The 22,765-nt window shown below is 43.8% G+C and overlaps 1 protein-coding gene across 2 annotated transcripts in view; it reads left to right on the top strand.

Moving 5' to 3' along the window:
* The window catches only part of adgra2 (adhesion G protein-coupled receptor A2), a 35,108-nt gene extending 13,005 nt beyond the window's left edge, over positions 1-22,103 (top strand). Inside the window, exons 2-19 of one of the 2 annotated variants that reach the window (XM_054610194.1) lie at positions 3,135-3,206; positions 12,845-12,916; positions 13,875-13,946; positions 14,032-14,103; positions 14,699-14,862; positions 15,269-15,482; positions 15,671-15,835; positions 15,914-16,112; positions 16,209-16,358; positions 16,452-16,613; positions 16,942-17,142; positions 17,298-17,487; positions 17,991-18,199; positions 18,297-18,424; positions 18,515-18,638; positions 18,724-18,875; positions 19,759-19,848; positions 20,001-22,103. In XM_054610194.1, the coding sequence (XP_054466169.1) occupies positions 3,135-3,206; positions 12,845-12,916; positions 13,875-13,946; positions 14,032-14,103; positions 14,699-14,862; positions 15,269-15,482; positions 15,671-15,835; positions 15,914-16,112; positions 16,209-16,358; positions 16,452-16,613; positions 16,942-17,142; positions 17,298-17,487; positions 17,991-18,199; positions 18,297-18,424; positions 18,515-18,638; positions 18,724-18,875; positions 19,759-19,848; positions 20,001-21,405 (3,841 nt within the window). In that variant the 3' untranslated portion in view covers positions 21,406-22,103. The remainder of the gene's footprint in view (positions 1-3,134; positions 3,207-12,844; positions 12,917-13,874; positions 13,947-14,031; positions 14,104-14,698; positions 14,863-15,268; positions 15,483-15,670; positions 15,836-15,913; positions 16,113-16,208; positions 16,359-16,451; positions 16,614-16,941; positions 17,143-17,297; positions 17,488-17,990; positions 18,200-18,296; positions 18,425-18,514; positions 18,639-18,723; positions 18,876-19,758; positions 19,849-20,000) is intronic. The other variant, XM_054610195.1, reaches the window with a different exon arrangement.
* The last annotated feature ends 662 nt before the right edge of the window (positions 22,104-22,765 follow it).

Genomic DNA, 22,765 nt, shown 5'->3' with positions numbered 1-22,765 from the left:
TGAATAAACAGCTAATTGGCTGGGTTTCCTGTTTAGCCTAATGGGAACACTGACTATTTCTGTCTGTTTACAGAGTTCTGCCTCTCTCTCTCTCTTTTTCTCAGAGTTGTACTTTCTGTATTGTTTATGAAAGAACAATGTCTTTCTCTACAACTGTGCTCCAAACATGAGGCTTCGGGGATTACACAGTAGTGTCCAGCCTCTGCAACTCCCCTGCGTTCCTGGAAATCTGTGCCTTTTGTTGTCTGTGGGAGGCTTTCATTTAGCGCATTTTGTGGTCGTTGTTTATTTGTGAAAGTCAGCTTTCAAGTCCTGGTGTACAGAGTCACAAGCAAATTGAAATATGGTGTGTTGAAATGTCGTAACTTGATACAAATGTGGGATGTTGTGATAGGATGCCACATGTGAATTACATTTTTTGTTTGCCAAATGTACATGGACACAAGATACAAATAAACATAGGTTATAAGAATGAAACTTTGAAAATCACATCAAAATTAGGTCTATGTGTTTTTTTCTCATAGAAAATGCATTGATATCCGCACACTAAATAATTATACACACATATTCACATTCAAGCACCGCAAAACCATACATATGCACTCTGTTCCCTGACTAATAGTTGTTTTCTGCTAAATAAGATTAGTCAAAAAATATCTGCATCCAAACTGTCTGCGTTGAATTAAAAGGCTTGCTTGTTTGCCAGATGTGACTTTCTCCTCTCCTATCTGTATTGAATTATTCAGGCACTTCCGGATCTTCTATAGCTTTCATCTCAGGGCTGCATCCAGTTTATAGGAGAGATACTGTGTCCAAAGTCAAGGGAGAGACCTTAAGGTCCAGGAGTCATTGGTTCAAATACAGGCTACGCCACAGACTAACTAACTCTGCTCTTGCTGAACAAGCACTCTAAAAAAAAGTTCTGATTTATTAACAGTGATTTATTTCAACAATTCAGTGTTGATTTGTGAACATGACATGTTTTTAATTTTGTTTCTGAAGCTAGAATAAAAGCTGTCAATTTCTGAGGCTTCAAGTTTGTAAATGAGTGTGGAGTTTTTGATAGTAATTCCATTGATGCTGTATATTTCACAGCAAATCCTAAAATAAAGATGATTTTGGTTTAAATGCTAAGTAAAACAGTAAGAGTGGCCTTGGTTTCAGTATTATAGTCATTATCAGTGGAGCAGCGCTCTTCTCTTGATTGCCTGCGTTTATAAATACACTGTCTGGTTTCTAATTTTAAAAGATAATTGTAGGAAAATACTGACTGAGGTGTCCAGGAGCAGAAGATTTACTCTCCATGTTGGCTTTCCATTTGTTTGCTCTTTTTCTGTCTTCATATCGGCCTGGTGATTTTGGCTGTCAGTAAAGTTACCGTACTGAAGTGAAGAAGTAAGGGCCAGTCTGTCCCTGTATACCAAGACCGGATGATTAAATCTGGTCATTAAGAAGGTGCAGAGCTGAAGGCGGTGTTTTTATTGATGTGGCAGGAAGCGGGGGGGCTGACTGCTGCTGCTGAATCTGTAAATCTCACAGACTGTTCACAGTCCGCTCCCACTTTTAAAGGCGTTCACACAGCTCCACTCTCTCGATTAAGAACACACTTAATGATGCAAATAGCCCATTAAGCACCATGTGGTAGAGGCGGGGATGATGTGAAACTGAAGGGTGTTATGATGGCGGGCTGTCGCCAGAGCAGGGCTCCTGCTGCACCATGAGCTCTTGCTAAGGGGACGTCGGCAGCTCTGTGGATCCACAGGGCCGGTTGTGTAATCATTGAGACCTGCCTACCAAAAAATCATGTTCATACACAACAAATCAGCAATATCGACTTTAATGGCCTAAACTTAACAACACATGGGAGGCACAATGCAAACCCCAGTCTCTGGTTCCAACATTATGTGCTTTGTTGGCCCAACCCTCCTCCTAGACCTCCTCCCTTCAACTTCTGTTGCACCATAAGAACGTCACACCCCCTGAATAAAAAAAACAACATTACAAGTGAACGTATTCCAGGCGGTTGTTATGTTTTCTTCAAAGAATATTTGGCAAAGCAAACCAGTATACAGTACAGAATATTTTGTAGGAGGCTGGGTTGACTCATGACAGCAGTCCACAAGGGTTAAAACACAGGGATGGATGCTGTTTTGTTGATGTGAGTAATAAGAACTGAGGCTTGGACAGTTGTGAAAAGACACGGAAGAGGTTGTATAAGAGTGACTTAACAATAAGCTGAAAACCAGCAAACAAACCCAACAGTGATGTCACAGGGTCCTGAGTACATCTCTACATCACTGCAGCAAGTTGAGCAGTTAAACCACTAGAGATCATCAAATACAATTTCAGGGGGTCTTATGTTACACTTTAATATATCAGTAATTTTTTGACGTGGGCATGTTTTTTTTGTTTTACTTGTGGACAAAGCCAGGGGGTTGTTACCCACCTATTGGCTGTAGCTTCATATTTAGCATTCAGACATCAAATTGATAGCAACATTCTCATCTAACTCTCGGCAAGAAAGTGAATTAATGTATTTCCCAGAAGGTAAAATCATTCACTAAAAGGTCCATACAAAGGTCTATCCTAACTGACTTTGACAATGGCAAGTCCCTCATAGCTAAGTGATTACTGTAAATTTCCATTCCTCATCATCCCCTGCCAGACAAAGCAATCTCAACCTTACTTCCAGTGTGTCTCGTGGCCCTCTGCCTTCAGGTCTGATAAGAGCCCAATAAGCCAAGTGATTTGCCAGTAGGGTAAGGGCTAATTAACATGGCCTGTGCCGCCATTTGTTTGATGTGGAAAGACATCCTTTTGATGTAAAAATGTATGGGGAATGATTATCAAGATTACAGCTTCCCTGCTAATCTTGATGTCCTTTTTTGTATTTAACATTAATTGGAAACATCTTAAGCTAATGTCTCTGGTCAGGATAATGGCGTGTGAATGCTGCACCAAGTGGACATTTAACTTGGCTCTTATCCTCCTCTTGTGACCCATTCACTGTGTTTGGTTAAACCTGAACTCTCTGTGAAGCTAATATCCAAGATAGTAACCCTGAGTAACATCGAATATGCTTCAGTTTATTCTCATTGGGAATATTTCTAACAATACTGTTTCTTTTTTTACAGGATACTGAGCCACAACAAAATACGTCTTCTGAGAAATGGATCCTTCTTTGGACTTTACGCTTTGGAGAAACTGTGAGTAGCCTAATGTTTATAATATTTCAGGAATATTTCACTTCTGCAGCTGCTATAATGTCATGTTTTTTGTGTACATGAGATATATTTTATGCAGCCATTTGTGAGCTGTTATTTCAGCTTATCTCAGGTCAAGATAAGAGAGCTGTTTTTTCAGCTTTGTAGAGAAATACAGACAGGGTATCAGTGAGATCTGAGCAGCTCAATGCACTCCTGTCCGATCATGGGCTTCTGTCCAGCAGGGAGGATGATACACTCAGACTGGCTATCATAGAGTTATGTTGAAAAGCTCATTTAAGTACACTTCAGTCCTTTATTATCAGGTAAGCCTCACTCCTCAGGTCAAGATAAGAGAGATCTTTGGGAGGAGGTGCGTTTTGGCAGCTCCGCAGACAGTCTAATCCTCGTTGAATGAATGACAATCAAGATGATTTGTATTCATTTTGTGATCTCCTAACTCACTCATCTAGCGCCATCATCAGGTCAAAATTTCAGGTGGTCCATTTCTTTGGACCAGTAATAATCAGCAAATGTTTGGGTGAGCACATTTTGCATCAGCATGTAAGCATTGCCATGAGAGCAAGTTAGCATGATGATGTTAGCATTTAGCTCAAACCATGTTCATACAATTGCTACAGTAGCTTGGTGACATTTTACTTGTTCGATTAAAAAAAGGGGATAAGACACAGAGACAGTTGGCAGTGAGCAGTGAAGGGTACGGACAGAGTATGTTTGATATATAACATGATCTGTCTTTTGGTCAAATTATCAAGTTATCAAGGACTGGCATTTACCAGCTACAGGCTCCTGGGAAACTTCTGGGATGTGTTAATTACATCTAGTACGAGTTTCCCACCAAGATGTTGTTTTACAGAGCATCCAAGTTAAGCTTTAAGAGTTCTAGTAGCTAACAACACACATGGATCCGCTTCAGTCTGGATACTGTAGTCTGGCAGACATACTTATTTTGTTAGAGAGGGGGTGGGTATGTTGAAGGGATATTAGTTCCACATGCCACTCAGAGCTGCCACCCATGAAGCTTACAAGCCTCTCAAAATTGTTGAAAGAAAGAAAAATATGGTAATTTGCTGCAGTAGTTAGCTTGTTAGTACCTACCTGCTGGAGCTCACACCAGACATGCCATGGTGAGAACAAAAGCCAAATTTGCTGACATTGACATTTTTATGTCTGGCATGTGAACGCCATGGGTGAATTGTTCCAAGGCCAAATTCTTCGCTCTCACCTCAACTGACTTGCGCCACAGACGTTAATAAAGCTGTTGACAGGAAGACACTATGCGGAGGCCCTGTGTGTGTGGAAGAATAATTGATTGTAAAAGTAAAGTCAAAGAAGATCTGTAGCTTGAAGTGTGTGATGTAAAATGAGATGATGTTGCTTGTTTTTGTAAGTGCGGACAGGTTTCCCCGTAGCGCTGTAGGGTAGGTGGCTCGGGTAACCCGAGCTCACCCACTAACTGGCCCTTGTAGCTGGAGCAGTTATAAAACTCGCAGGGGGCAACAGGGTGGAGCTTTCCTGCAGGCTTATAGCTAAAAGACCTGCGAGAAAGACGCGAAACAGGCAGACAAACAGCAAACACACACACACACACACACACACACACACACACATACTTGTGCTCCACAGAGGGATATGAATGCGTCTGGTGTGAGGAGAGGACATAGCGTAAATCATGCAGGCCTCATTTCACTCCTCCGCCTCAACCTCTGCTGGCTCTCTGACACACAGCGGTGGAGGTCTGCTCACTCACTCTGACGTTCTCAACCTTTAATTGTGCGCTGCACAGCTTATAATTACATCTGAGCTCATGGTTAAAATTGCTGCTCTATGGGAAAAATGCCACATTGAAATTCACCGTTTCAGTGATGGAAGGGCTTGAAGAGATGAGGAATTGGGTTTAAGGTTTGGATGTGAGTTTTTTTGTCCATACTGTGAGATCTCAGTTTTGTTTTGTTTCTTCAGTCCGCCATCGCTCTTCAGGTCCTCTCATTGTTTCCAGTTTGTCGTCTACATGTGCTTGTCATTTGGAGCACTTGTGAACAGTTACTCATATTATGTGGTCAGTGCTGTAATCAAAGGCCGGCCCACTAGGGCTGAGTAAACACACATCAGGGAATTGCGCTGCATCCCTTCCCCTACGTGACAAGGATAAACACAGTCTGCTCCCTGACAGCACATGAATACTCTCACTCCTGGCTCATCTCTATTGTGACTCCCAAGTGTGTACTAAAACTCTGAGTGTGTTTCCTAGTATGGGCACCCTTGCTTCTTGTCCAGTCGTTACAAATGGGTCTGGTAACTCTCTCAGCAGACGCACACACTCACACCCACACGCTCACACCAGACATCTATTCAGAGTTGAATGCAGTCTGATCTGCCGTTGTTCGTTGGAGAATACGGCTCCCGAGCAGGCCACCCTCCTCCGGGCCCGGGCCAGACAGTGCAGCAATCTACACAGTTAGCCCTTTCATTGGGACAAACCTCCTCAAAGCCACTATTGCCTTCATAACCTGCCAAACCACCCAAGTGCAAAGGAGCAATTTAGCCTTGTTTGTTTTTGCCCTCTTACTGGACTACTGTGTTTTTGTAGCTCTTTTAAATAGGCTTGCCATCCAACAGCTACATTTGGATCTTGGAATACCTCATTTTTTCCAGCTTTTGGGATGAAACCCCAGTTGAATCATACCTGCCTGATGTGGCTGTGCTTGCTGTATGCAAAATAAGTGACACACGTATGCGTCCACACCATCAGGCCTTCAATACTGTACCTGTGTTTGAGTACCTCCACCTCTTTGCACGCCCTTCCTGATGGGTGCTGACGCTGGCTGACCCGCTAACGGGACAGGACCTTTATGAGATGTGGACAGATCCCAGCAGCCTGTCCTGCACTGATTTGAGGCGAGGTAATGAGAATAATGAGCAAAGAGAGGGTCGAGGCAGTCTGGCTCTTGTCCAACTGGGCCCCACTGCACCATGGGACACAGGACAGGCAGGCAGGGGCACAAGGGGCCCTCATTAACAGGTCTGCTCACCCCACCGGGAGAGAGGGAGCAGAGAGGGAGAGCAGAGGGCAGCGATGATGATGGATGAGGGAGCAGCAGGGCGCCTGCAGTGAACAGGTCTGAGAGGCAGCAGTGAGGCTTGTGGTTAGGACCAGTTAGAGGCTCAAAGGTGTTGGCAGCATGATAGACTTTGTCAACAAAGGAGTCTGAAATGATCCCTGCAGCATGAATCTACCTGACAGGACTGTACTTTTACTTATGAAGCCCTACATGAGAGTATGCACAGGAAATATCATGCAAAACCTTCTGTTGACCTATAACAGCTTCATTCAACATGCTTGTAGAGCAAAAATAATTGAGGGAAGTTTGCTCTGAAACCTGTGACCAAAGTCACACAGGGCATGAGAATGTGCAGATGTTTAATATGCATGTCTGCATGAATGAAAATATATATACACTATTATCACATTAGGGTTACGAATGCTTAGGCTAATTCATTACCTTTTTGACTTTGTTTTTAAAAAATGATGAGACTGGTCACTCAGTCTTTGCCTGAGTTTCTCTGAAAACCGACCTTGAAATTGCCTCTGCCATTCTGAGCAGCTGGGGTTAGGAAGTTGTCCAACTTAAACAACTTTACCATCTGACACGGGGGAAGTGGAGCCAAGATGGCTAAAGATGGTATGGTGGCTGGAGAGAGAGGGAGACGGAGAGAGGGAGGGAGGGAGGGAAAGCACACTCCTGCAGTTTGTCTTATATAAATCTAGGGTTGTTTTTCTTAGTGGGAGATTAACATTATTTCCACACAGGCTAAGCAAATTACCTTGATGAGTGGGAACCAAGCAGAAGTGGGCAGCGTTACAGCATGTAAAAACAGTACAAAATGTGCGGACATGGCAAGGAGCCCTCCTGTCTAGACCAGTCTGGGTAGGACAAGGTTCAGATTGTAGCAGCCCACCATTCTGAAGAGGGCTAAGGCCAGCTGTGGAGGTTGAACATGGGAGTCTCATTTCTCCCTCACAAAAAAATTAACATTTGTGTTAGTATGTTTGCCTGCACACGCCATTGAGTGGCCTCCGCTTAGGCAACAGTCACCTAATGAGAGTGCATGACATTAAGGGGTGGAGCGGGTGAGGAAGGGGTTAAGCGTGCTGGAGAGTGGAAACAGAAAGGGGGTGCTGCTGGAGTTGATAGACTCCAGATGTGTCTTTCAGATAAACTGAAGGAACGGGGTGTGTTTGTATTGCAAGCCTAGCTCAGTCATGGCTCTGGGGGTTTATTGAAACAGCGAGTGAGCCCCCTCATAAGCCCATTACCAAATTGTACGCTTTATACGCCAGTAACTCTCTCTCTCTGTCCCGCACTCTCATTTGGCAAACTTGATATGGTTTCAATGGCATATTCCTCCAGAGGAACTTGAGCTTTCCCTGGACTTACTTCCCCCCACTTCCGTTTGTGTTCCTTTTCTGCTTTATTTTTGCATCTCCCCTCTCCCAGCTCACAGGGTCTCTCGCTGTTCCTCCCCCTTCCCACTCTCTACATGCTGTATTCCACCTACTGGCTGAAAATTCAACCACAGACTTGAGTCTGCCTCTTCATTGATAATTTGAATGAAAGGCGTTTGTTCCTGTTTCCTTCTCAGTTATTATGTGTGCATTGTTTCAGTTCTATGTCTAGGAACTTATTGGTAAAAATGATCTATGAAACTTTTAGGTCTTTTAGATCAAATGACTCAGTTTGACCAAATAAAACCAACATTATTTCATAAATATTAAAAAGATCAGTAAGTGGAACAACAGAAAGGAAAAAGCATTTTGCTGCCTTTGACTCACTGTCATTTATCTGACTAATGTTATGAACTACTGTATGTCTCATTAAAACATAACTTTCTTTGTTACTGACTGCTGTGCATGCTGGTAGATCTCAAGAAAATCAACAGAGCTGCCAAAACGGGCATCGCCCCCTTCTCTCGGCCGCTCCAGAAGCCAGGACTGAAGTCAATAACAGTCCGTGGTTCCAGAGTTTTCCTTGGCAAAATAATCTCCAGCTCGTCTTGCTGCAGACTATAGAAACATATAATCAACTTAGGACATTTTACACTTCAAAAAAAGTGTACACTGCTATTTCTGTCCAGTTGGGTCCACAGTTTATGTTACTGTCAGTCATGATCAGAGCCTTATTTTTTTAAAACCATAGTACAGTACTGGCAGTGGATGATCAGGCGATGATTGTCCAAGTTTGACAGGAAATCTTAAGTATGTGTCCAGTGGGAATCAAAATGAAAGCAGTTTTATGAATGTACTAGTCAGTTTTTGTCTCCTGTACCTTCATGACTGCACCAAAGAAATTGGTTTCCAGATGAACACAGATAAAAAGTTGATTAGGTATATCCAATCTGGGAGGAACCAGAAAAAAAATAAAGAAAATAATCTGGGGAAGGGGCAGCAAAGCAGGAAATTAGTAGAAAAACAAGAGCTCGGCAGATCCCGGTTTCCTGTTTTGGGGGGAAGGCAGGAGTACGTTTGGGGCCAGTGTTACAGAGCCCCCATTGTGAGCAAGTGTGTTGAGGAGAAGGGAGGTGGGGTATGCGGGGCCATACACAGGATTTTGCTCAGTACTGAAACCCCTAACCCACCTGCCCCTCCCTACAGGGGAAAGCTAGCTAGTAAAAAAAATGAGAAAAAGGAAACTGTAAAAATAAACGAGCAAGGGCCTCTGCTAGAGACGCCAACCAGACAGGAAATGACACGCTGCACAAAAATGGTCTCCACCGACCTCTGTCAGGAACCAAGGTGCCAGTTACCCCTTGCTCTTTTTTTTCCCACAACCAACCTTTAATTCATCGATAGATATATTTATTTATTTATTTCTGTCTTCATGCAGTTGCTTATATAATTTTGCAACAAGATATAAATACGATTTAAGTATAGAAATTGGCTCTGTAGTGTCATTAAGAATTCCAGGAACAGGAAATTCTTGATTCCAGTCTGGCGATAATGAGTGGCCATTCCCTGGCTTCAATCATTTTCCCAGCTCCCTCCGGGTCCAGGGCCTAAACAATGTCAGTGGAGCACTCCAGTCCCTGTCGCTGTGCTCCTGATAATGGAGCACTCTACGTCTGGAGCGCTTTACAGACCATGTCTTCATTATGACCCTCTCGCTGCCCTACAAGCACGTCGCTCCTCTCCAGTCTGCATGGGGCCCAGGTGCTCATCCCATATACCCACAGAGAAATGACTCTTCAGAATGGCAGAGGACCAGCCCCATTGATCAGGAGGAGTTTGTGGGGGGGGGATAGACATTCTTAATGGCAGGCGCTGGTGTTGGGCTCAGCGGCAGCAAACAATGGTCCCTTCTGGGCTGGGAGCGAGCTTGAGTCTGTCGCAACCCCATCAAAACAGGCCGCATGTGGCGATGAGGATAAAACACTGCACTCCCAAGGTTACGAAGCATAACTCAAAGAGGAATAAGAATGTGTCAACACGTATCACAAAGCCTTTTGAAGACGTATGCTGCTACTGAAGGTAATGAAAAAGTAATAGCTACAAGTTGCAACTTCTAACCTTTTCAACTCTCTGATATTTTCATCCTCGATTGCCTGAGGCTTTGAAGTATTTCTTGTCTCTACTATTATCCTCTTGCTTGGTGACAGCTGTTGTCATCAGGGTCGAGGCCACTGAGCTGTGAAGTTGTTGTCAGGGAGGTCGCTGTCTACTCCAGAGGGCACACAGACAAGTCATCGCCTGAGTATGAGGCCCGCTGGAGCTACTGTACTGTAGGTTGGAAATAAAGCTGGAAATACATCTGAGAGCGTTGGCGAGTGGCGAGGGGGTGCAGCACAGATTTAGCGTGGATTATGGTGTGGGGCTAAGCGCTTGGCGGGTGCTTCAAGTCCTGTTGACTCTGGTGAGCTCCTCCACATTCCCCAGCTTGGTGATAAGAGAGTGTATCAGAAGTAGTGTACTGCTGATACTCTTCAGGCCAAAGCACACACAGCATTGTAACCTCTCAAGCCGGGTATAAAGGAGCTGACTGTAGGAAGTAAAGATGTTTGATGTGTGATACTTGTTTATTTATTGCTAGTTGATGGCTGGTTTTATCACAGTGGGCCAAAGGTTTATCCTCAGAAAACTTGAGGTGCTTATAAACTACTCACTATCATGCACCAATGTGTGGTTCTTATTGAAATAAAGTCTTTGCGGCTAATTTAGGATCACCTAAATGTCGAGGCAAAGAATGAAACCCAATGTGATGTCTCCTAAGAATAGCTGAACCAATGCACCTGTGTGTGCTTGTTCCTTCTGGTTAGATACTCAACACATTACAGTTATTCTTGCATCAATCAACCATGTACTGATTTATTTAATGTGTGATTATTTTACATTCATGATTTTTTATTAATTTATTGTATGTAAGATACATTGTGTAATTTACTGATGCAAGGCCCTTTTGCATCACAAATTCCTTAAATTGTTCCATTTTTAAAGGTTCAGGGGCCTATTAATAATGAACTTGCACTTCTGTAACATTGCTGTACTCATGATGGACAATGAAAAAAAAGATCAACGTCAATGCAGAAGAAACAGAGAAATCATCTTTTTTTCCACATATCTTCTTGCAACTTGACCATTTAACTGGGGGATTCAGGCATGTTATGCTTGTACTGGCTGATGTAGCCTCAAGTCTCTCTCCCCTCAAACAGAGATGAGATAAAAATAGCCAGTCTGAGAGATCTGGTCCAGGATTGTTAAAATGGAAATATATGATGGTATTTAAAATCAAAGCAATCCAGTAAATTTCAGTAAGAGACTCTTAAAGATGAACCTTCTTGTTTACGCTTAATCCCATCACAGTATACTTGGAGGTCAGTGCTAGTGTGTATGAGTGTGAAAAGGACAGACAGGGAGGGAGAGACGGTCATCAGAAAGAGGAAATAGTGGGCAGCTTGTCTTTCATCGCTGCACTAATGAGACCCGGGACACAGAGACTGGAAACTGCAGTATTGTTCTCTGGTCAACAAATCCTATACAGCGACTGACATGCAGAAACTGTACATTCAGAGCGGGACACATAGGCACACAAAGAGAACCACATACAATTAGACAGGCACACAAATCCCCTTCCCCACACACACACAAACACCTTTGATTAGTGAAATAAATATAGTTCCAAGCTGGGTTTTTTGGGTCAGAATCATAGAGGTGGAAATGTTTCCTGGTGAGCTGTCCAAGGATCTCTGCTTTGCGACAGACACAACAGACCTCAGTCTGAGGCCAGATAGCAATCGCTTCACCATTTTAACCTCGTATCTATAATCCAGATATGAGCAATGATAAACAACTATGTGGACCAACAGCAAAACCCCTGATCCCTGACTCTCTCTTAGCCGCACAGTCTAATTCTTTACTGGAAGCCATTTTCGAAAACAATTTTCCTGCGTTAGTTTAATGAAAATAGCTCATCTCATGCAAAGCTTACAAGACAATGGTTAAGAGATGCCTGAGGTTGTTCCTGGTGTGAGGCAGCGTGGTCGAAAGCAGCAGCATTAGATACTTTTGGTGGGAAAAAGGACCAGAAAGTCCCCTGAGGTCTTGCCTACCACAGTGGCTTCTTGGGTAAAAGTGAATTAGACAAAAATGCAGCTGCGCCGTTGATGCTTTTGAGCTCCTGGAAGGAAATCCTCTTCTGTGACTGGTCCAGTGGGAGCAGGCTTTTTTTATGCTGTAGGAACATGGATCACATTCCAACCAACAGCGGCTATGTCCTGCGGATAACCATCCTTCTCCTGACCTGTTTTAACCTTACTATTCCCTCCTGGCCAATAAAAAAACATCTTGGATTCAAAACTTAATGCAGGTTAGCTGATGGAGAGAGGCATCTGGCTAAATAGTTAAACACATGGGTTTGGGTGCTGAATGGGAAGAGGGTGGAGAAAAGTGCAGCAGACAGTATTAAATTTGATTTTCAAAGGAATTAATATTTATGGTTTCCAATGACCAACTTTATCACGGAAAGATTAATTTCAAACAAGAAGAAAAATGAAGATTTTCAATTTTAGATTTCGCTCATTGTGTCGAGTACCTGCATCTGGCTAGACTCAAGCCCAGGTGGCTGATGGGATAAGATTTCCTATCTGTGTGCAGAAATACCCAGCTGTGTTCCACTGGAAGAACCAGGTTTAGGAAATGTGTCTCCAGTCCATTGCCCTTAAACTTACAAAAGCCTTGTCTTGAAAAAAAAAGTTAAACATCTTGGTAAATAACTTAATTTGCCTTCTTGCCGAGAGTAAGATAAGAAGATCAATACCACTCTCTGTTAAGTTTGAAGTTACAACCAGCAGGGGCTAAGCTTATCTTAGCATTAAGACTGGAAACAAGGGCAAACTGTTAGCCTGGCCCTGTTCAAAGGAAACAAAATGGCAAAATATTGTTTTCACATTTTGTTTTTTTGTAATGATTAAACACTCAACATATAACATGTTAATTAATGAGCTTTAGAGATACTGGTAGAAAGAGGAAGCAAATGTGCAAAATGTAGAACTATTAATTTAAATATATCATCATCATCATCATCCCTTTATGCATTTTCTCATCAACCTAATATTTTCTTTCTCCTCAGAGACCTCAAGCACAACTTAATCAGCACCATGATGCCCGGAGCCTTCCAGGGTCTTTCTGAGCTTCGGAAACTGTAAGTAGACATTACCGTGATTCTTGTTCAGTGCAGCGAACGTATTAACAGAAATCATAAACACATGCTTTAAAATTTTGAACATAGTATTTTTTTTTAATCATACGAGCACCATTCACAGTAGTTGCTGAAATAGACAGGCCCTCATATCCCCTCACATCTTAAGACGAGACTCTGTTTTGGCAGTTCATGGCAGATGTCGTGTTATATTGAGCTCCTGGTGTTAGTGGGACAATAAAGGCCTCCTTCACTAAGTGTTTCCGCTGATCCTTGCGAGGGCCCTGCAGTGTCATCTCTGGTGTCTCGCTTCCAACACGCTGGAAAACCTCAGGGCCACGCCGATTCTCCTCCAATGTCATTGGAAGTGACAGGACGGCTGCTCGCTCACTGTGTCTTTGGACACCGAGGTCTGGTTGTGGCGTGGGTCGGAGCTGGTCGTCTGTGCTGCACCGCGTGACTCCCCTTCCCTCCTCCCCCTACTTGTGTTTTCCCTGCAAGGTCTGGTGCTTTTCAAAACAAACAGGGGGAGATAAACACATGCTCTGGACAGCTCTCTACTGGGTGGTGCAACAGAGCAGATCCCTCTCTGGCTGTGGCTATACATCACACTCGGAGGTGGACGGCAGGACAGGGGCCCTGCTTTTACCCCATTAGTGATAAACCTTTACTGGGTCCCATGGAGTAGAGATAAGAGAAAGTGGCAGGGACTGTGTGCATGCGTATGTTTAACTTTCTAAGCTTTCTAGCTGTGGAAAATCACTATTTATTCTATTATAAACAAGACCAGGAAGGAGGTCCTGCACCGCTTTACCAGCTATGTCAGATATGTAGCTTTTGATCTGATATCACAAAAACAACACAGGCATTGAAAGAGTCAAGATATCACAATCTGTGACTGTGACGAGTCCTCCTGATTCAAAAATAACCCACGCATTCTTTTGTCTTTTCTCACTTTTAGCGACCTATCCAACAACCGCATTGGCTGCCTGACTGCAGACATGTTCCAGGGGTTAACCAATCTCACCAAACTGTAAGAGACAGATCTGATGATAATATTTTCTTTCTGCATTGTTCAAAGCTATGGAGTTCATATATATATATTTTTGTATTGCTAGGAACCTCTCTGGCAACATCATATCGACCATGGACCCAGGAGTGTTTCAGGAGCTGCCGTCCCTCAAGCTCGTGTGAGTGTTAGACAATGTCGGCACTATAACCACAACAAATTCCTTCTCACAGCATGCCATTCCATATATGAATAAATGCATAAATATTTTTGACAAAAAGAAAGTTTATTTAAACGTAATATTTATTTTAATCCAGGGTCTGTTTTCACAACGGCTTCCAGTCTGAAGAATAACTGAGCATTTAGAATTGATGATTTATTTGACTTTGAATATTTTCATCCATTTATTATTTTTAGATGAAAAACAGATATGTCCTAGACAACCATAAAGTAGAATTTAACTCTGTCTATAAACATTTCAGATCTGAACAAACTTTTTCTTGATTTTAAAATATGGTACTGGCAGTTATTGCATTAAGCAGTCAATTCATTTCAGAGCAAAAACTACAAATCTGTGATATCTAACAGAAGTAGTGTTGCGTTGGCTGTAATTCAACATTTTTTGTCACTTGACAAATATGCATCAAGCCCTTTAGTATTTTTTTGTCAAGAACAGATATGATATGTTGATCCTATAATGAAAAAGAAGAGATAACACTGTATCTGAGCCAGGTAGAGTGAAAATAATGATAAATGACCATCATTTCTCTCTCCAGGAACTTCAACTCAGACTACCTGTCATGTGACTGCGGGTTGCGTTGGGTCCCGGGATTCTTTCGCAGCAGTTCAGCCCGTCTGGGGGAGGAAACCCTGTGTGCCTATCCCAGGAGCCTGAGGGGAAAACCCCTGCGTGGACTAAGGGAAAGCCAGCTGAGCTGTGGTGAGAGCCTGGCTAGATCGAGTCATATGAATGAGGCGGTTCACCGCTTTGTATTAGAAAAAATTTGCTTGTGATTAACAATGACTGTACACTCATATCAGCGCTAAAGATCGTCTCAGTATTTTTAAGGATTACTACACCAAATTGAGATGAAATAGATCAATCCCAGCAGCTCAGCAGGGACACATTTCTAAAAGTATCAGTGAGACGCGTTGACAACTAATCCTGAGGGGTTGTATTTTGGAACTGGTGCTGTCTGCATCCAATCTGCTCCAGAACAGCAGACTCATAACGCCTTCTGTGGAAACATTTAGCTGAGGTTGAGTAACGAGAGACGGCAGAAATTATTCAGAGTGATGATTTGTAACGGTCCTATCTCCTCATATTTTCCCACTCTGTTGCTCAGACGGTCCTCTGGAGCTGCACACCCTGTCGCTGCTGCCATCCCAGCGTCAGGTGGTCTTCAAAGGCGATCGGCTGCCCTTCCACTGCACCGCCGCCTTGGTGGACAAGATCACCACCTTACACTGGCGTCACAATGGTCAGCTGGTGACCTCTGACCCAGAGATGGGTGTCCAGCTGGAGAACAGTGTGCTGCACGACTGTACCTTCATCACCAGGTACAAGAACTTAAGCTACTCAAGCAATCAGACTGCTCTCTTTTGTCCTATATACTGACTCTATTCAAACGTCTATAACCTTTAATTCTTGTGCAAAGAAAGTTTGAGTGATCTGATAAAATGAGACACCCAATGGAGCATGGGGCGATAATGTGCTATAATGAGCTGTCTCTATCCTCTTTATCCAGCGAGCTTATCCTATTCAACGTACATGTGGAGGCCAAAGGAGAGTGGGAGTGCGTGGTTTCTACTGGGCGGGGAAATACGTCCCGCAGTGTTGAAATATTGGTGCTGGAGAACAGTGCCTCCTTCTGTCCAGAGGATAAAGTTGTCAACAACCGTGGGGAGTTCAGGTTAGTGACACTAACGCTAATTATAAGTACGTGCCCAAAGATCCAGCGGTCTTACTCTTCTATGGTTTTAATCCCCAGGTGGCCCAGGACTCTGGCAGGCATCACCTCACATCAGTACTGCATGCAGCTGCGTTACCCCTCCCTGTCTATGGAGGGAGGTATTGAACAGAAAAAAGCCTCCAGACAATGTGACCGCTCTGGAAACTGGCAGGAGGCTGACTATTCAGAATGTCACTACACTAATGGCATCACCCGTGTCTTGCATACCTTCATCCTGGTCAGTAGTTCTTAGGTTTACTACATTTCATGCTTTCTGCTCAGTAAACACTATGTATTTCTTTACCTTGCCCTTCTTTTTGCTCTTTCTTTACAGAGGCCCATCAATGCATCCAATGCTGTCACCTTGGCTCATCAGGTGCGCACGTACACCCTGGAGGCTGCAGGCTTCACTGACTCTGTGGATGTGTTGTATGTGGCGCAAATGATGGAGAAGTTTTTGGAGTATGTCAAACAGCTACGAGAGGTGAGAAAGATTGCATATTTAAAATGGCCACATACAGGTATGTGTATATGACATTACCATCCTTTTATTGTAAAAAATCTGCGTGTGTTCCAGTTGTCAGAGGTTTTGGTAGAGATGGGTAGCAACGTGATGCAGGTGGACGACCAGATCCTCGCTCTTGCCCAGAGAGAGAAGAGAGCCTGCAGCTCCATAGTCTACTCTCTAGAGACATTGGCCTGGCCTCAGCTACACGGTCATGCTCAGGACTTCTCCATGGTAATGACTATCATCTTAAATTTTGTAACCTTTTTTTGATCTCATCACAAACTTCTTCTTTTTTTTAACAGAGCAAGTTCACCTTCTAGAGAATCTTTCTGAATATGTTTATAGTTCATTGAAACAACAGGAAATACATGTATTCTAGTTTATGCATTTTGTGAGTAATACCTTATATTTTCATCATGCTTGTGCCATATAATACAGCAAAACAGTGGGATGTCTAGAAAATAACGACACAAAATGTAAACTATATTATATTGTCTGGAGAAAATGAAAATATATGGAAACAAACTTTACCATTTATATTTGATTTTGATACGTGCAGGTGTCTAGGAACATTGTGATGGAGGCCCACTTCATTAGACCAGCCCACTTCACTGGCATAACCTGCACTGCTTATCAGCGCCACGAGGTCTTAACGGGCAGCCTGGGGATGGACACGTCAGACTCCTCTCATGAGCAGCCGCTTCGTTTTCGCTGCAGCACTGGCTCCCATAACACATCCCTCAACAATTTTCCCCTAAAGGTAAGGTGTGAACACCCGTTCTTGTGTCAACTTGTAGCTACTATTAATGCAAACTGTGCCATCATTAACCTATTGTATCTGCATTCACAGTTATCGAGGTGTACTGGTGGATTACAGAATGAAATACAAAATTTGCATGTGTTTTGTTTCTGCAGAATTCAGTAGCCCTGGCCTCTGTGACTCTCCCAGCTACTCTGTTTCCTCCTGATGCTCCTGCAGACTGTAAGCTGCAGTTTGTAGCCTTCAGAACCGGCAGCTTTTTCCCTCTCTCTGGGAACTCAAGCAACACTGGGGAACACTCTCGTCGACGTAGCGTCAACACTCCTGTCATATTTGTTGGCCTAGGTGAGAAAGCCTCTCTGCCTATTTTGTGAAACCACCTATTTCCAAAAATACAGTTTAAAAGACCCTTAGCATTTTCTGTGCCTTTTTTAGATTCTTGTTGTAGATGGCCGTGTAAGATATGACATCATGTTAGAATATTTTAAGTCCGACATGTTTTTCAATATTTTAAGTGTGAAATTTAGAGAAATATCTATAGAAGAAGAAGCGGGAAGCCACTTTCTCTAACAACAGCAGCAATGGAATTTACTTAATCTGATCTACAAGGCCTGAAAAACTACACCACTGTTGTCTTTCAACTCACTTTTTCTTGACCATGACAGTCTTTGTCATCATTTTAGCTTTTTCCACCCACATATGAAAAGCACAGTTAATCACAGTCTCTGGGGGATGTTGAGAGTAATTATTTTGTATAATTGTAGAAAATAATAAAGCAATATAAAAGTAAAAATATTAAAGTATCTGTGACTGATATCTCAGTTCAATTTCCCCCCTTTCTGTGACAGACGGCTGCAGCAGGTGGAACCAATCAGAGCCCATCTGGGTGTCGCTGCGCCACTTGTCTCCTGGTACTGATGCTGTGGCAGCCCAGTGGAGCCTGAGGGCTATGGAGAAACAAGGAAGCTGGAGCCAGGAGGGCTGTCAGCTGGTCCACAGTGACAGCAGCACCTCCACGATGCGCTGCTCTCTGCTTAGCAACTATGCTGTGCTGCAGGTAGGGTAGCCATGAGTAGTTAATGTATCATTCATCCAGGATCAACAGGGTTAAATCAGACTTTCATTGGACTTGCTTGTGATTTTTTTTTTTCTAGGAGGTGCCCGACTTCCCGAACTCCACACCGATCTCTGTGAGGGTGCTCCACCCTGTGGTCTATGCCTGCACTGCAGTGCTACTCCTTTGCCTCTTCACCATCATCATCACACACATACTACACCACAGGTACTGCAGTTTATGTGCTGAAACTGACTTTTTGCTGCTACTTGTTGTATTTGCTCTTTTTCCTGATTACACTGCTTTGCGCCCCTACAGTTCTATTCACATATCAAGAAAAAGCTGGCACACGTTACTTAATACCTGCTTTCACATCGCCATGACGACAGCAATTTACGCAGGAGGCATAAGCCTGACCAGCTACCCAGTAGTTTGTCAAGCTGTAAGTAATGCATTTAAACAGTCCCCTCATTTTGAATAATGAAATGTTGAAGCTTGATGTCTAACCTGACTGTGAAATGTGACAGGTGGGCATCGCCCTGCACTACTCCTCGCTCTCAACCCTGCTGTGGATTGGAGTCAGTGCCAGGGTCATTTACAAAGAGGCTGTGTGGAGAATACCACGGCAGCGGGAGGAGGGAGAGTCTCCTGCTCCACCTACTCAGCGGCCTATGCTCAGGTCAGTGTGCAAGCCACAACTCACCTTCACCCACTTCCTGTACATTACATTACAGTCATTTAGCAGACGCTTTTATCCAAAGCGACTTACAATCAGTAGTATATTACATATCATTCGCCCATTCACACACTGATGACAGGGTTACCATGCGAGGTGCCACCATCAGACTCTAACTAACATCATGCAACATCCAGCCGCCCCTGCGTACGATGAGATTGTTTGCTGTCAGTATGGTTTATGTTTTAGACAGATGTTGGAGGTCTTTTGCATGGCCACCCAAACTGTGCACCATCAAAGTGGGTCATTGTGCCCGACAACTAAAGTCCCTCTGTTTTTAAGGAAACCTTGGAGGGACATAACAGAGTATTGCTGTAAGGCAAAAAAAAAGCTGTAAGCCTGTATGAACTCAGAGTGGGGGAGGGGAGGAATGTATGAAACCATCATAACAGAAGCAGAGGGGTCATCATAAATCTGAGCAGGGTGATTCAGGGGGTGCACTGTATTTCCAAATATCTCCTTCTATTTCTCCTCCCCCTGTGATCCTGGAGCTGCGATCATACACTGACCTTGCTGACCCTCCCTTTGTTGCCCACTCAGTCACACAGGATCAGGCTGCAATAAATCACAGGCTTCTGGAGCCAATACTGACCCTTGTGACACTCTGCCCACTATGAGAGTGAAGGATCACACAGCTCTGTTCAAATTATAGACAGCCAGAGAGACATAAAAACAGAAAGAGGAAAATTACACAGACATACACTCTTTAAAAACATTGTAGCAGGCAAAGGTCACATAACATCCTGTGGCAAAACAAGAACTGCTCTTTATTTCTCGAACTGCAGCTGGGAACTTGTGTTTGATATGTTTTTCTTTATTATTCAAGGTTCTACTTGATAGCTGGTGGAGTTCCTCTTATCATTTGTGGGATCACTGCAGCTGTCAATGTCAACAACTACGGCGACAACAGCCTTTAGTGAGTGCTTCTCTCCTTTTTCCTTGAGCCATTTGGCCCTTGGCTTTGTGTTGTTTTGGTGCTGAAGTGAATAATTCTGTGTGATATGTTGAAACCACAGACGTGTCCTTGTTTTGCACTGACCCTCCTGACTCCTTCTCTGCCTCTTGCAGCTGCTGGCTGGTGTGGCGCCCCAGTCTGGGGTCTTTCTTTGTCCCTGCTGGCCTAGTGGTGTTGGTGACCTGGATCTATTTCCTGTGCACTGTGTTTCGCCTGAGGCACCGTGTGGCCAAAGAATGCACAGGAACCACCCTGTCCACTCCTGTGACTGAAAGCCAGCCTGCACTGGCAGGAAGCACTAGCCTCCTCTCCACAGACTCAGCAGTTGGACCTATAAACACTGTTGTCGTGCCGGAGGACCAGTACTCGCTGAAGACACAGTTCTTGGTGCTGGTGTCAACCCACTTCCTGTTTGTGGTGCTGTGGTGTTGTGGAGCCATGGCAATGTGGCTCACAGGGCACACTAGCTTGTTGTTTAGCTGTCTCTATGGGATGGCTGCCACAGTTCTGGGGGTGTTTCTGGTGGTGCACCACTGCTTTCGACGTCTGGATGTGCAGTCCTCATGGATGGCATGTTGCCCAGGCTACCGCCGCTCTCATCCTATGTCTACCTACACGCACACCTGCACGACCGGGAGTGGAGTGCAGACCTCTGAGCAGGGATCGCAACTTTTTATCAACTGCCATCCACCTGGTGACTCTCATAACTCCTCATCAGCGCGGTCATCATCCACGCCAAGTGGAATCAGCAGTGTGGGCCCCGGGCCCTGCAAACTCACCAACCTGTTGCAGGTGGCACAAGATAATCCAAACAACACTTCACGGGCCCCTGCCGGCAACAACACCAGCACCAGTACTGACAACACCACCAAGCCAACAAACAATGTTCTGCCCACCATTAACTCTGCAGCCCCAGTGCATCCGCAGAGAAGGAAAGTGAGTAGCAGAACTAAACAAGGAAGCAGCCAGTATCACCATCGGAGTGAGGGCAGAGGTCACTATCGTCTCAAAGCTCTAAGGACTGCTGGTGGGGGCAGCCTGGGAGCATTGGGGCCCACTGGTTTAGAGAACCTGAGTTCTTCACATGTTGCTCACAAACAGGCCACTAGTGAGAATGGCAGCATCCACCACAGCCTTTCAGAGAACCAGGCCAGCCCGCTTACCAACGGGAAGCACCTCGGACTTTCAGTGCCAACCAGCCCCTCGGAGGGAAGTGATGGGGGCAGCAGCGGGAGTCGCAAACCTTTCCCCCTGCTCCCCTCTATGGCCAGCAGGGCGGCCATGCACGGCGCTCAGAGACGATGCGCCAGCAGAGACAATTTGAAGCTGGAGCGAGACACTAAGCGCTGCTCCTACCCTTTGAACAGTGTCACCACCACTGTGCCCGGGGCCGCTGCCCAAAATGGCACCCTCAAAAAGTCAGTGCTCGAGCTGGAACAGGACATGAGTGGCACAGACCAATCACAGAGCTCCGTTGGAATGAAGAGTGGTTTGTGGAAAAGTGAAACCACAGTGTAACCTATACTTTTATGTGAACTTCTATGCATGGCCTTAATGGACTAAAATGAATGGGTTATGTTTTAATGGTCTCTTGATTATAATAATTATATAATTTAAGATATAAATTCATGAAGGCATCCAGGACCCTAAACTGTTACTTTGTGCCTCTGTAGCATTTAAAGAGTTTGCTGTGACATGGTAAAACAAAATGAGGCAGGTTTTTTTTCAAACATAAGATACTCATTTATTTTTAATCATTTCACAAATTACAAGATATCTCTGGAATCGGCATATGATGTTGATTTTGGATGTCTAATGAAAGCTTTATCGTTTTAGTTCTGATTTTTCTATGCATATCAACTATAGCATGAAATGGAGTGCAAGATGATCCAGTTCCAAAGTACAGCTTTATGCATTTAATCTGTGGACAACCTTACACCCTTTTGTTTGCTTCAAGTAATTGTTTGTGTGGGTTCATATATGCTTTTATATGTTCTCTGTGTGTGTGTGTGTGTGTGTGTGTGCGTGCGTGCGTGCGTGCGTGCGTGCGTGCGTGTGTGTGTGTGTGTGTGTGCGTGCATGAGTTTGTATGTATGCATAGACAGTAATTGCATGACTGTGGCTGTACAGAATCTGTGAGAGAATTAAAAAAGCTATTGAGACTTTTGAAAATGTGCTAAAAGTGTATCTGTTTTTTGCTAAGCTCCCATCAGCACTGACACAACTCCCCTTATCTCATGTATTCAGAGGGAATAAAAACCAGGGGGGAAAAATAATCTGCCCAGTCATTTGATTTAATTTTCACTTCCAGCAGAATTAATTTTCTGGTCTAATGCAGGAATGACTGCCCCCTCCTGGGTGGCATTGAAACTTTTCAGTAATTGTCAGGGATCTAAAATGTGTTAGCCCTGCAAGTCAGGGAAATCCCACAGGTTTTTCAATGAAAAATGTGTCCAACCAATACTGACATAACAGTAATCCGTCACGCTATTATTCATTCAGAGGTGTTGGTATTAAAAAATGATCAATGAGTATGCAGAAAATACTTTTACGCATCAGAGGCAGATCATCAGCTTTTGAGTCACATTTGAGTAGACTTACAAATGCCTAGGCCGTACTTCTGCTTATTAGTCAATTTGATACACAATTCAGGAAATTACATGAACAGGAAATAGTGTTTCTAAATACAGCTCATTGTCACTGGTTATTCCCTTTGTTTTTCGTGAGGAAGTTTTCAGTAGTAAGTTGAGCATATATTCTGTATGCAGTGTTAGCTTTTTGACCAGCCCCGATCAGGATGTATTAAGAATTTACACATGAAAAGTATCATCTATTCCATGCGACAGTGACTTGTAGTTAACCTCTCGTAGACATATAT

Source organism: Anoplopoma fimbria, chromosome 13, assembly GCF_027596085.1.
Source record: "Anoplopoma fimbria isolate UVic2021 breed Golden Eagle Sablefish chromosome 13, Afim_UVic_2022, whole genome shotgun sequence".
NCBI lineage: Eukaryota > Metazoa > Chordata > Actinopteri > Perciformes > Anoplopomatidae > Anoplopoma > Anoplopoma fimbria.
Note: the sequence above shows the minus strand (reverse complement) of the source record. Positions and strands in the feature narration are given on the sequence as shown.